The sequence below is a fragment of the Sminthopsis crassicaudata genome, chromosome 2 (genome assembly GCF_048593235.1).
Source record: "Sminthopsis crassicaudata isolate SCR6 chromosome 2, ASM4859323v1, whole genome shotgun sequence".
Taxonomy (NCBI): domain Eukaryota; kingdom Metazoa; phylum Chordata; class Mammalia; order Dasyuromorphia; family Dasyuridae; genus Sminthopsis; species Sminthopsis crassicaudata.
This window is the reverse complement of record NC_133618.1, coordinates 444,553,907-444,568,707: the sequence shown is the minus strand read 5'-3', so window position 1 is coordinate 444,568,707 and position 14,801 is coordinate 444,553,907. Positions and strand designations below refer to the sequence as shown.

Sequence of the window (14,801 nt, the reverse complement as noted above, 5' to 3'; positions counted from 1 at the left end):
CCTTCAAATTCACCTAAAGGATATCATTCCTCTAGTCCTTCAGGCTTGCAACCTAGGAGCCATCCTGGTTTTCTTCACTATCTCTATCCATCTAGGTTGCCAAGGCCGATTGATTTCTCCTTTGCAGTATTTCTTGAACACGCCCCTTTCTCCCCTCTGACATTGCTGTCACTCTAGTGTAATTCTCATCACTTCACACCTGGAGTACTGGTGGATTTGTTTTGTCACTCCAAACTATCCTCCATTCAGCCACTAAAGTGATTTTCTTAAAGCACAGGTCTAATAATGTCACACACACCACCCCCACCCCCCATTAAAAAATTCTAGTGGCTTCCTATTGCCTTCAGGAGTAGATGCAAATTAATCTGTTTGGCATCCAGAGCCCTACCTAAACTAGTTTTCACCTACCTTCCCACTCTTCTTACATCTTATTCCTCTACACTCTTGGATCCAGTGATAAGATCTTCCATCTTTCAATTCCAGGCATTTTCTCTGGCAATACCCCATGCCTGGAGCACTCTTCTTCCTCTGCTCTGATGGCTAACTCTCCTTTGTAGGAAGCTTTCCCCTACCCCTCTTAATTCCAGTGCCTTTTTTCTTGTTCATTATTTCCTATCTATTCTGGGTATAGCTTGCTTTGTGTATATTTATTTGCATGTTCTCTCCTCCATTAGATTGTAAACTTCTTAGGGAAGGAGCTGTCTTTTGCCTTTTTTTTTTTTTTTTTTAAATATCCCTAGTACTTAGCACAGTGCCTTGCACAAGTCGATGTCTAATAAGTTTTATTGATCCATTAATTGTCTCCAGGTCTTTGGCTAGACTGTCCTTAAATTTGGAATGAATAACTTTAATCAGTCTCTTGGAAATCTCCAACTTCCTTCATGATTCAGGTAAAGTGCCTTCTTACCTGAGGCCCTTTAGGACTCCTTTCCACTTCCTAGAGCCATTCATCTCAAATTATTTTGTATTGATTTTTATCCAGTAGAAGACAAGTTCCCAGAGGGAAGGAGTTTTCGTCTGTTTTCCCAGTTGAAACTGTATCATGTGAATAGATGACCACAAATAAATTTTAAAATGTTTGGTAAATTAATTTAGAAATCTAGGAAATCTTCACCTTGGCTTTGAAGGTGAATTCTTGATTTCGGTGTGCTCCATACTTTGGCTTTAGCTTGGAAGCTCCCAACTGGAAGTGGGAATGCCCCCAGGCACAATATAGAATTCTTCAGTTGTTCAATGCAGAGGTTCTCAAACTATGGCCAGTGGGCCAGATGTGGCCCACTAAGGACATTTATGGGACCTTCCAGGTTATGGCAAATGGGCTGAGGGGTGGAGACAGAGTATGAGCTTTTGTTTTTACTATAGTCCAGCCCTCCAACAGTCTGAGGGACAGTGAACTGGCTCCATATTTAAAAAGTTTGAGGACCTGAATTAGAATATGATTAGAGAGCTAGTTGGTGAAGTGGATTGAGTGTTGGATCTGGAATCAGGAAGATTCATCTTAGGGAATTCAAATTTGGTTTCAGACCCCCTCAGATATTTAACACTGTTTGCCTCAGTTTTCTCATCTGTAAAAGGAACTGGTTAAGGAAATGTCAAACCACTTCAGTATCTCAGTCAAAAAAACAAAACAAAACAAAACAAAAAAAAACTGAAACAAAACAAAACTCAAATGAAATCATGAAGAGTTGGATTTAACTGAAAAGTGATCTAACAACAAAATGATTGAATATTACCTTTGAAATTTTGGGCCCATTTATGACTGGGATAAAGACCTGACCACAGTGATTTAGTGAAGAGAGAGCTACCTGTGGGTTAAGTCCTGACTGATATATATTGCCTGTTTAACACTGGCAAGCTATTAAACTTTTCTAGTTCAAGGTTTCTTAAATATTTCCCACTCTTGACCCCTTTTTATATTTTAATATGTTTATATTTTTTATTATAGCTTTTTATTTATCAGATATATGCATGGGTAATTTTTCAGCATTGACAGTTGCAAAACCTTTTGTTCCAACTTTTCCCCTCCTTCCCCTCCACCCCCTCCCCCAGATGGCAGGTTGATCAATACATGTTAAATATGTTAAAGTATAAATTAAATACAATATATGTATACATGTCCAAACAGTTGTTTTGCTGTACAAAAAGAATCAGACTTTGAAATAGTGTAGGAAATAGTGTGAAGGAAATAAAAAATGCAGGCAGACAAAATTAGAGGGATTGGGAATTCTATGTAGTGGTTCATAGTCATCTCCCAGAGTTCTTTCCCTGGGTGTAGCTGATTCAGTTCATTACTGCTCTATTGGAACTGATTTGGTTCATCTCATTGCTGGAGAGGGCCACATCCATCATAATTGATCATCATGTAGTATCGTTGTTGAAGCATACAACGATCTCCTGGTTCTGCTCATTTCACTCAGCATCAGTCCATGTAAGTCTCTCCAGGCCTTTCTGAAATCATCCTGTTGGTCATTTCTTACAGAACAATAATATTCCATAACATTCATATACCACAATTTACCCAGCCATTCTCCATTTGATGGAGAATCACTGAGTTTCCAGTTTCTGGCCACTACAAAGAGGGCTGTCATAAACATTCTTGCACATACAGGTCCCTTCCCCTTATTTAAGATCTCTTTGGGATATAAGCACAGTAGCAACGTGATGGGGTCAAAGGGTATGCACAGTTTGATAATTTTTTGAGCATAGTTCCGAATTGCTCTCTGAGAATGACTGGATGTATTCACAACTCCACCAACAATGTATCAGTGTCCCAGTTTTCCCACATCCCCTCCAACATTCTGCATTATCTTTCCCTGTCATTCTAGCCAATCTGACAGGTGTGTAGTGGTATCTCAGAGTTGCCTTAATTTGCATTTTTCTGATTAATAATGACTTGGAGCATCTTTTCATATGGCTAGGAATAGTTTCAATTTCTTCATCTGAGAATTGTTCATAACCTTTGACCATTTATCAATTGGAGAATGGTTTGATTTCTTATAAATTAGGATCAATTCTCTATATATTTTGGAGATGAGGCCTTTATCAGAACCTTTGACTGTAAAAATGTTTTCCCAGTTTGTTGTTTCCCTTCTAATCTTATCTACATTAGTTTTGTTTGTACAAAAACTTTTCAATTTGATATAATCAAAATTTTCTATTTTGTGATCAATAATGGTCTCTAGTTCTCCTTTGGTCACAAATTCCTTCCTCCTCCACAAGTCTGAGAAGTAAACTATCTTGTGTTCCTCTAATTTATTTATAATCTCATTCTTTATGCCTAGGTCATGAGCCCGTTTTGACCTTATCTTGGTGTTCAGTGTGGGTCAATGTCTAGTTTCTTGACTCCTTTTCGATGAGAAATTTTTATGTGACCTGGGTATATAGGTATATGAAATAGGTATGCAAATCAAACATTAGTTGATAATAAATCATGTTACTACTCCCCATATGCAATTAGAAGACTCCATATGGGGTCCAGAACCAGTTTAAGAGACTGAGCTCTACCCAGCTGTATTAGACCAGGTTCTTAACATGGAATAGGACTCCATGGATAGATTTTTAGGAATGTAAATAAGAATGGGAAAAAAAATAATGCTTTATTTTTTACTAATCCCTAAATGAAATTTCCTTCAATTATAACTTTTATGACAATTATAGCTAAAAGAGTTCATCGGGAGCGCACGAGCTCGCAACCACACACCCACCCACCCACATTGAAACCACAAGTCAAGTCCCTAACTCGAAGACCTGTGGGGAGACTGGGAAGGCAGCCCCAGAAGCTGGTAGGAGATGGGAATTAATCAATCAGCAAGCCCTTAAGGGCGGGAGAAGGTAGTCAAAACCTAGTCCGGACAGTCTGGAAGTGACCTCAGCCAGGGCCGCCTTCACCTCTCAATGGGAAAGGGGGAGGGGGAGGAGACCTTGTCAATCAGTTGCCCCCCTGGCCAATCAACAAGTGGCACCGCCTTCCCAAGCCCCTTTTCCGTCCTTTACTCCACCCTCCTACCCCCCCTAAGAAAAAAGAGGGAGAGAGGGTCGATTCGGGGGTCTGGGGCCAGCTCTAACCGACTCTTCCCTTCCCATTTTGCAGAGCTGAGCTAGACGCGCTCAGGTGAGCGAGGGAGGGGGTATTACATCTGAGGGAGTCCCCCTCCCCCCGGAGTTAAGCTGGTGTCCCTTTAAGAGGTTGGGCTCCCCCCACCCCCTCCCTCTCGCCGCTTTGTCTTTCGGAGAGCCGGGAAAGGGGGAGCGTCTTGGTTCTAAGTCGCCCGCCCGGCCCCTCTCCCCGCTCCCTGCTCCCTCTGCTGCTAGAGCTACGGACGCCACCGGATGTGGGGCGGGGGAGGCCGGGGGCAGCGGGGGCCCGAGAGCCCGGGGGCACTTGGGAGACCCTGCCGGGCCCCAGCCCAAAAGAACAAGAAAGAGAGGAGAGTGGAGACCGGGAGAGACAGGCAGACAGGGAGAGGCCCGGAGGCAGGGGCAGGCAAATTGGGAACCGCCCTGCTGCTCGACTCGGTTCTCTCCCTCTTCTGGAGCCCATGCACGTGTTGATTTAGGGTCAAAAGATCCTCCCCCTCCCCTCCATCAGCCCCTTCCTCCCCACCCCCTCCAGCAGAGGGAAGAGAGAGAGGGGGAAGACGGGCCCAGGTAGCCGCGGTGCCCGAGATGTGAAACTGGCTCAGGCTGTGGGGTGGGTCTGGGTACTTGTGCAGCTGTGAGTGTGACCGTCCCAGGGACTTGCGTGTGCCGCCGTTTGTGTGGTCCCATTGCACTCCGCGACTTTCGTTATTTGTACGTGGCTCTTGGAGGGTGGGCGCGGGGGTGGCGGCGGCTGCTTCAGGGGGCACGGGAGGACTGTGGCAGGGAGTCGGGCTGGGCTCGTGTGTGGCGTGTGAGAGTGAGTGTGTGACACTGCTCTGTGCTCTTTTTCAGCCATTACTTCCTGAGTTTTCGGGGTATCTTATCGGCCTCGAATCGATGCCTGGGCTCGTAAGATCGGAAGACTGACCAGGGGCTGGGGCGCCGAGCCGGGGCCGTGCTGGCTGAGGAAAGGTGGTCCTGAGGGCTTGCCTGGGGAACGCTGGGAGGGAAGGACGCGGCCTGGGTGGGGGGCGAACAGCCCCGCCTGCTGGGGGGCGGGAAGGGGGGGGGTCTTTGTTCGGGATGGGAGGCGGGGTCTGCGCGGGCGGGGCGCTGGGGGAGGGGGTCAGTCTCCGGGCGCCTCCTTCGTTAACTCGGCCCCTTCCTCCTCCTCCTCCTCCCCGCCCCCGCAGGAGCCGCAGCCGCGGCGCGGATTGCTGGATTGCTGGCCGACGCAGCACTCGTCCGGACGCTGCCTCCTGAGCGCCCTCCGGGGCTCTCTGGCCTGCTGTTTGGGACTAACTCGGCTCCGGAAGAGAGCAAGAGATCCTCGGAATGATGGCAGGGGTCGGGGCCCCCTTCGCCAATGGCTGCGGGGCCTGCGCGCCGTCGGAGGCCGAGGCGCTTCACCTCTGCCGGAGTTTGGAAGTGGGCACAGTCATGACCTTGTTCTACTCCAAGAAATCCCAGCGACCTGAGAGGAAAACCTTCCAGGTCAAGTTGGAGACCCGGCAGATCACGTGGAGTCGAGGGGCAGATAAAATCGAGGGAGCGGGTAGGTGCCTGCGGCCCCGGCCTCCTTCCCCACCTTCTGTGGTTGGAGAACTCGGATCGCTCGGTCCAGCTGTTTGTCCTGGGCTGGGGGAAGGGGGCGGTGGAGATATTTTTGCAAACTTTATGCGTTTCTAGATCTCTTCCGCCGTCTGCTACTTCTCAGAATTCGGTTGCTTTGGGGAGGGGGCAAGGGCTGAGGGTCTTAGTTACCTTCACCCTTAGCCTGGCGAGTTTTATTCGTCTCGCAGACTGTGGATCAGGTACTGGCTGCCATGACGATTCATCCAGGGAAAATTGGGCCCAGGTGCTGTGAAAGACACCTTCCCACTCTTGACTACAGGCCCAGAGCGTAGATGTGTGTGCTCTCTCCTTCAGGATAGCTGGAGCCTTTGATGCTGGCGTGTGTGGGGAGACCGAATCCGGGGGACGAAGGATGGGCATTATGTCCTTCTCTCCCCGCCTTCCCCTCCCCGAAGTGCGCGCCCTGCCTCTGGCTTCCCCTGGCTGGGAGAAGAGGGGTAGCTTTGTCTCCGGGCTTTTTCCTGCTCTGGGCCCGAAGAGGAAAGAAACAGCCACAGTGTCTCCCTTAGGTTGTTACATTGTTGCAGTTAGGTTTGGGGGTGGGGAGGGAGGCCGGCCGGCCAGCCTGCCGGCGCCTGCCTCCCCCACCTCCCTGCTCTTCCCGATCCCAAAGGGAAGGAAGCTGTTTGGGAAGGCCCGGGAGGGAGGGAAGAGAAGGCCTCCCCTAGGCTGCCTCCTTCCTGCTGGGCCTTTTGTCCTAACACTGAATATCAGCTTAGTCTGGGTCAGGCCCACAGGGGGTTTTCTTGGAATTAGGCCTGGTTAATAAGGTAGACTCCCTGCCTAGGGAATGGGGTTCCTCTCCTAGTTAGGGTGCGTTCTGATCCATCCAGCCCTTCTAGTCTGGTGGAGGGTGTGTGTGTAATACAGTTCCTGTGTGTAGGCTACCCTTTCCAAGAGGGCCCTGAGGAAGAGTTCTTCTCAGGGAGGGGGTTGGCTTAGGTCTAGGAGAATATATATTGGCTCCTAGAGCAAGAGCTTAGCTTCAAGGAGGGCAAGGTGCGAATGAAATCCAGGACTTCTTTTTTAGGATTGTGTCTTCCTCCTTCCAGATGGGAACCTGGAAGTGATCCCCAGAGGAAATAACCCACAGAACTTCCAGGAGAAAGTAGCACCTGGTGGGAGAAGTCTCCCAATGGGCAATTAATTATTAAGGAAGGTCTGAAGAGAGTTTGGGATTCTAGGCCTGAAGAGGAACAGCTCTGGCTGTGGCAGACTGATGAAGGGCTTTTTCTCTTCAGCTAGAGCTGGGGTGGAGGTAGGGGAAGGCTTAGATTACCTTAGGAGGAATCTCTTTAAGGGTAAGAGCTAGAGAATTGAAGCCGTTGAGGTGCTGCTTCCTTTCTCTAGGCACATTAGGCTGTCAGGCCCCATAGACCAAAGGGCACCCCCTTCCTGGTCCTTGGCTGAGGCCTCTGTTCTTATTTCTGTCGTTTTCCTGGAGATGCCCAGTACTGGATTGATGTGTGTGTCTGCTGGCTGCTCATGACTGATGTTTGGGGGAGGAGAAAAAAGCACCTGATTTGAGGAGAGTGGGCGGGGCCAGGTGCCTCAGGTTTGAGATGGGGTGAGGATGTTGGAGAAGGGATAGGCAGCAGATAGTTTGAGGATGTGCATGAGGTGACTCAGAATCTGGACAGCAGGAGGCATGTTGAGGAAATAGAGAGCTTGGTATGGGAATGAGGCAAGGTTTTGGTGGGATTTACAATCGTGAGGGTAGGGTGACCTGGTTTGGAATTTGAGGACAGTGGTATCTCAAACCTGGTACTTGAAAAGGGAGACGGGGCCCTTGGATCTCGGTTTCCAGAATCTCAGATAGATGTAACTGTAAGATAAGATGACCCATTCCCAGCTAGTCCCACAGCTTCCAGGTCTGGATTTCTAAATGTGATACCTTTCCAGGTCAAGCATTTTTCAGGGCCTATAATTCACATGTCCAAACAGCATGGGAGGTAGACTCAGAGGGGCTGGATTTGAAACCTGTACGATCCTGGCCATAGATAGTGCTTAATAAATGCTTGTTTCCTTCCTCCTTCCCTCCAGCACTTTCAAGGTGATGTAGTGCAAAGAATGCCAGTTTGGAGTCAGGTGTCCTGCCTTAACTTGGAATAGCTTTAAACTTTATGGGTTTTCACTCTGAGCTTTGGTTTCTTTATTTCAAACTTCAAGGGCTTGGATAAGATGATATCTAAGGGCCCTTCCAGCTTGAAATCCTGTTGTCCCTCAGTCATATCATTTGACTGAGAGCATGTTAGGTAAGTTAAGTTTCAAGTCAGGATTCCATCCTAGTTTTTCCAGCTCCACGTACTAGGTTTTTCCACTCCACTGAATGTTGTGCTTCTTTAGGATCTTTGCTCTTGGGGAGTTTATAATCTAGTAAGATAAAACACAAAAACAGTGGCCCTGTGGGTTAGGTAGCCCTCCAATTTTTTTTCCTTTCTCTCTTTCTCAGGAACTTATATTTGGGGCTTTATGGGGTTCCATTTCTCCATTTTTTCCCTTCCTTTACACTCTCAGCCCTAGCCTGAGGAAGGGATTGTGCTGCTGCTGCTTCTTGGTGTCTCAGTCAATGTCTTGGATCCAGCTACTCAAACTGTGCTTGTGAATATGCACCAATACATGTGTTTAAGGATATAGATATTTATATGGGGTGTGCCTGCCTGCCAGTGTTTGCTACACATATGTGGCAATGGGGATGTGTGCATGATGAGCTGGTGCACATGCCTTCCTCTCTGGATATATGTGTCTGATGTGTTCTTGCCTGTCGTGTGTGTGTGTGTGTGTGTGTGTGTGTCAGAGTCAGAGAGAGAGAGAGAGGTAAACACACAGACAGACACAGAGAAAGATAGAGATGGGGAGAGAGAGAGAAGAGAATTTGTACCTGTGGGCTGGAGTATGGTTGTGTGAGAGAAGGAAAGGCTTATTGACTGTAACAGAAGAGACAGTAAACATCTTCATTCATCTCTGTTTTAAAGAAGAGTAAACTGAGGCAGAAGAAGGCAAGTGATTCTGGAAGTCTATGATAGCCAGAGAGTATAACAATAAAGTCAGCCCCAGTATTCAGTTTTTCTAACTCCAAAGCCAGGACTCTCCTTCCTGCTGTGCCACAGGACAGTGTGCTATAAATCTAAAGTCCCCTGGATTAGTGTTCAGAAGACTTGAGTTTTCTCTCTGACTCCTTCATTCCCTTATGGAGTAACCTTCATCCTGAAGGTGTCACATTTTCATTGTAAGGCATTCATTATCTGTGGATGTAAGTGTCAGCTGGGCAGCATTTGGAGTATGAAGCTCCTGTCTGGATCCCCAGCCCTCATGTCCCAGATCTGAATCTTACCTCACCGGCCTTCCTAGAGCGGCACTCACCTGGGGGATTTTGAGTGTCCTTGATCATTGGTGTCACTAGTAGGGGTTCTTAACCTGGGGTGTATGAACTTGCTTTATTTAAAAAAAACTTGATAATTATTTTTCAGTGTAATAGGCTTCCTTTGTAATCCTATGTATCTTTAAATTTTTTTTTTAATTTTTTATTATATATATATTTTTAATAATATTATCCTTTGTATTCATTTTTCCAAATTATCCCCCCCCCCCCCTCTATTCCCTCCCCCCGATGACAGGCAATCCCATACATTTTACATGTGTTACAATATAGTCTAGGTACAATACATGTGTGTGAATATCATTTTCTTGTTGCACAATAAACTTTAGATTCCGAAGGTACATGCAACCTGGGCAGACAGATATTAGTGCTAACAATTTACATTCACTTCCCAGTGTTTCTTCTCTGGGTGTAGCTACCTCTGTCCATCATTGATCAACTGGAAGTGAGTTGGTTTTTCTTTATGTTGAAGATATCTTTAAATTTTTTGCATTTAAAAATGTAATTTTGAGGTTTTACCAGACTTAACTGATAGAGGATATAAGAGGATGGGACTAGTCCATGACACAAAAATGGTGAGGAACTCTTGCCCTTAAAAGTTATGGGTGATAAGTCCAGAATCATAATCTTGAGTATTTGGGGCTGAGGCAAAGAATTATAATCCTGGAACGACCTTCTTGACTTCTGTGGGAATGCTCTGCCTCTTGTTACCCAGGATCCTGCATGTCCCTCTGCCATCCCGGGCCTCTTGTCTCCCCAGCCTACAGTGGGATTGGGTGAGGGATGAGGGCGTAAGGAAGTGCCCCAGCCCAGGGTCAGCTTGATGAGCTAAGTTCACAGCTTGACCTCTTTAGAGTCCCTCATTTCCTTCAAAATTCAGCCCAGGTGCTGCTTCCTACGAGAAGCCTTTCCCAGCCCTCCCCCTGTGTTTCCTCAGTTATTTTGGGTTGATTTATTCTGTAGCTACCTCTGTGTATATATGTTCTCTGAAGGCAACCTCTTTCACTCTTGTCTTTGTATCTCTAGTGTCTGGAATATAGTATGTTTGTGTGCTCTCTTTCTCTCCTCCCCCCTCTCTCCCTCTTTCTCTGTTTTCTCTCCCTCCCCTCTCTTTCTGTTTTTTCTTTCTCTCATTCTCTTTCATACTCGACTTTTCCCTCTCTTTGTCTCTCTTATCCTCTTTCTCTCTTTGTCTCTTTCTCCCTCTTTCTTTCTTTCTTTACTTCCTTCTAATACCTGGGATTTCCTCAGCAGAGGGAGCACCCAGTGAGGGTGCTGATGCAGATGGGCAACACTTTCTCTACAATTTATAGTCTTGCCTGGGGCACCAAGAGACAAATGACTTGCTTGGTGTCCCACAGCTGGCATGTGTGCCTTGGACCCAGTTCTTCCTGACTCTGATACCAGTTCTCTCTCCATACTGCTTTTCTATATAAAAGTGTGTTTAATACATCTTGGTGGCTTGACTGATAAGTTTCACAAAGGAACTCTGGTGCTTGAGTAAGTACATCCCTGTATTTTTGTGCTATAATTGAAAGAGCTCTGGATGTAGAGATAAAAGACCTGGGTTCAGGTACCAGATTTTCCACTTCCTCACTGAGTGACCCTAGAAGTCATTTCCCCTTCTCAGTAAAATTAGAGAGTTGGGCTGAGTGACCTCCAAGTTTCCCTTCCTCCCCCCAGCTTTGTTGATCTAGGCCTTTGTGATTCTGAGTCCTGGAAGAAGGGATGTTTCCAGGTCTGTCCCTTCTGGACCAAAGGCAGTTTTCATCTGTTTTGAATGTTAACTCCTTCTGAGGATGGTTGCTTTCTGACTTGTTGCCTACCTGCAGAGAAAAGCTGTTTGAACACATTGACTGAGAAACTGCTGCTTTGTAGAAAATAAAAGCCCTTAGGACTTGTGTTGTACTGGGAACTCAGTCCTCATTCCTCATGGCCAATGTCTCTGTCCTAAGGATTGATCATATGTTCTTTTCCCCTTCTTGATTTTACCCAAAAGAAATGGCTTCAAAGATCTCAGCCCTGGATGAATTGGAGGGAGGGAAGATGAACTGGCAGGACACAAGCTTTGTTAGGGATCTGGTCTGGAGACTGATAACTCTTTACTATTTGGTTTGGTTGCTGGGACCCTCAAGGTCAGACATGGAAAAGGAAAGTTGCAGGGATGGAGGTGGGACGCCAGCAGGGATTGGAAACAGCTGTGTCTAATTCAATTCTAGAAATATTTGCTAAGTACTTGCTACGTACCAGGCTCTGAGTCCATGGAGTATATTCTTTCCCTTTTGTACTAGGACATAATTTTGTCCTATTATGTCATGGAGTCTTTTGGATAATAATTATATTGATAATAACTCATATGTCCATGACACTTTAAAGTACTCTCCTCAAAATACTGTGAGATGTTTTACAGATAAGGAAACTGAGGCTCATCTCCCCCCCACATCATTACAGACCTCTTAAGTTTGTGTCCAATTTTGAACCTGGGTCTTCACTTCGAGTGAAGCTCTGTTCATAGAAGTATAGATTTATTTATTTTCAGATCTGTAGTCTCTCCTCCCTCCCTCCCCTCCTACCCCTTGAGAAAGTAAGAAAAATAAAACTTCTGTTTTATGTATGGTCAAGCAAAACCGATCTCTGCATTGTCTGTGTCCAGTAAGCAAACAAATCTCCCTGAAGCTTAGATTTAGATCTGGAAATGACCTTGGAGGCCAGCTAGTTGCAATCCTTCTTATTTCATGGAAGAGGAAACTTCTCAGGGCTCTGCATTATCTTAGGTAGACATTCTCGTCTCCTGGTACCTGGGGAGAGGAAGCTCCTTGAAGGGTTGCCCATTTCATTGTCGGAACCAGCAGCCTGGACTTGGAATCAAGGCCTGGGCTTAATCCTTGCCTAACACTGACTAGTTTAGCTGGTAAACCTTGGGCATTTTTCTATACCCAGTGGCCACCTGAGCATTCTGCTGCCTTCTGCTGATACTGCCCAAGAGAAAGATGAAGTCAGGAGCCCTATCATTAGATTCCTGCATTGCCATATCCTAGCTGTGGGAAATCCTTTCTTTTCTTAAAAAAATCCTTGTAAAAGTCCTGTTGTGATTAGGTTGATGGTCCAGACGGTCCTGTGTGCTGGGGCTGGAGCTGGCTGTGAGGTTGGGGAACCTGAGGCTGAGATGTGAAAGCTGAGTTCTGCGTAGCTTCTGGGCCAAGTTTAATATTTCTCAGGAGACACAGTTGGTGAAACTGTGAGATGCCCATTTCTTTTCTTTTAATAGTATAGTTTTATCTTATTTTTCTAAACATTTTTTTTTCCATTTTCATCATTTACTTTTATAAGATTTTGATTTCCAGTTTTTTCCTTCTCCCCTCCCCAAGATGGCAATTCATCATCTGAAATAGGTTGTATTTGTACAATTACATTAAATATATTTCCACATTAGTCATGTTGTGAAAAAAGAACCAGAACAAAAGGAAAAACCATGAGAAATAAAAAACAAGTGAAAATAATGTGCTTCAATCCACATTCAGGCTCCATAATTCTTTCTCTAGATGTGGATAGCATTTTCCAACATGAGTTTTTTGGAATTGTCTTAGCCCATCATATTGCTGAGATGAGCAAAGTCTAACAAAGTTGATTATCATGTAATGTTGCTATTACTAAGTGCCTTTTTCTTTTCTCTTTTGGGAGATTGTCAGGGTCGAGTGACTAGTTAGCAAGTATCTGAGTCTAGATTTAAATTTGGGGTCTTCTGACTATGGGGCTGGGCTTTGTTCACTGTGCCACCTAACTGTTCCTGTGAGGTGCCTTTTTTTGATTTAGACTTCTTAATTTATTGCTGGAATGTATCTTAAAAAGGTCAGTTTTGTCCAACTCCCTCACTTTAATCAGAATGATTAGTGACTTGTAGTAAGTTAGAATGTGAACTCGGGTCCTCTGTCCAAGTGTGTCATTCTTTCCACTGTTCCACAAATTCATCCTGACTTCCCCACTGAGCCAGAAGTCCTCAGGCCTGAAACTGGATCAATTGATCATCAACAACTTGCCTTGGGGGCAGGGGTACAAATATGCGAGGACAAAGCATGAAACAACCCTTCCTCCAAAAGGAGGTGTTTAGGAATCCTCTGAAAGTAGTCTGGAGCATCTGGCCACTCTGGCTCCCAGAAAACATGGGCTTTGTCCCCGTTGGCCAGCTCCTGCTCTCTGGGAGCCAGTCTTGGTCAGGGAAAGGGGACCTTTTTTATAACACATGTTTGGAGTCCAAGACCCTGGGCGACAGGAGGTGCCGCTTCCTTCCTGGCCCCAGAAACAACAATGCTCTGTAAACACCCCCCCTCCCTCCCCCGGGACCCTTCTGGAGTCTTGGGTGGGGACCCAGGGAGCTCAGATTAGGAGGGGCTCGGGTTGAAAAGGATGGAGGGGGGCCCTGCCCAGTAAGGGGAAGGGATCCTGGACCAGCTAGAGGGTACTTTGGGAGAAGGATCAGGGAACTGCTAGCACTAGAGAGCTGCTGTGTTAGGAGGTGAGAGGAGAAGCGAGGTGAGGGCCAGGAGGAGGGGAGAGGGAGAAGAGAGATCAACAAATGGGGAAAGCTAAGAGGGTCAGCCTGAGTTTGGATGTGGGATGATGAGTACACGGAGTGTGCTGGTAAATATTCTATCACAGAGAGTCTGCATTATTGCTATTTTATTTTCTCAGTCACTTTCTTCAATCAATAATAAATTAATTGCTGATTTCTAAGGGGTAAATGTTTTACACTGAAAAATTTGACAGCTGAGGGCTCTAGGTGGCTTCAGCACACCTGGGAGAATAGGAACCTCTTGGCTCCTTCAGCCACGTAGGGCTGCTGAGGCTGAGACAAGGAAAGGAGTCATTGGATTGGCCAGGATTGGTACCAGATCATGGTTTGGAACTGAACTGGAGGGAGTAAGATATTCTCGGAAAACTCTCTTTATCTGCTCCTCTGGTCTTCTTGAGCTTTGGGCTTGTCTGTGTTCTGGGAAGGGGATGGGGGTGTATGTGGGCTATGTACCTTCGAGGAATTCAGAACCTAATTAGGGCCAAGAGTCTAATATACAACAGAAATGATCATCTATGATCATTTTATCATCAATATTAGCTCTCTGTTCAAGATGGCATGCTATCCAATACTTAGCTGTGTGATGTCCAGACTGTTAGTAGATCCTATGGGACCAGTACGGGATTCAAATGCCTGCCTCAAATACTGACCATTTATTTATTATATGAGCATTCATAAGTTTATAGAATTTGAGCTGGAAGGGCTATTAAATGGTCATCTTGCCCAGGAGTTCTTAAGTTGAAGTCCCTGAACTTAAAAAAATTTTTTAAAAATAATTATTTCTATATAATTGGTTTCCTTTGCAACCCTAAGTATTTTTAAATAATACTAGCTTTTTTTTTTCAAAATACATGTAAAGATAATTTTCAGCATTCACCTTGCAAAACTCTGTATTCCAAATTTTCCACCCTTCCTCCCCAAGTCCCTTCCCTAGACAACAAATAATCCAAGATAGGTTAAACATGCACAGTTCTTTCAAACATATTTCCACATTTATCATTCTGCACAAGAAAAATCAGATCAAAAGGGAACAAAATGAGAAAGAAAAATAACAAGCAAGCAAACAACAACAAAAGATGAAAATACTATGTTGTAATACACATTCACTATCTACAGCCCTCTCTCTGGATACAGATG

The 14,801-nt window shown here is 45.6% G+C and overlaps 1 protein-coding gene across 5 annotated transcripts in view; it reads left to right on the top strand.

The window, feature by feature from the left end:
• Positions 1-4,010: 4,010 nt before the first annotated feature.
• PLCG1 (phospholipase C gamma 1) overlaps positions 4,011-14,801 on the top strand; it is a 64,605-nt gene continuing 53,814 nt past the window's right edge. For 2 of the 5 annotated variants that reach the window (XM_074292641.1, XM_074292636.1), the window contains exons 1-3: positions 4,233-4,791; positions 4,933-5,052; positions 5,274-5,635. In XM_074292641.1, coding sequence (XP_074148742.1) covers positions 5,416-5,635 — 220 coding nt within the window. In that variant the 5' untranslated portion in view covers positions 4,233-4,791; positions 4,933-5,052; positions 5,274-5,415. Of the gene's footprint in view, positions 4,112-4,232; positions 4,792-4,932; positions 5,053-5,273; positions 5,636-14,801 lie in introns of those variants that run through there. The other 3 variants (XM_074292637.1, XM_074292640.1, XM_074292638.1) reach the window with 3 other exon arrangements.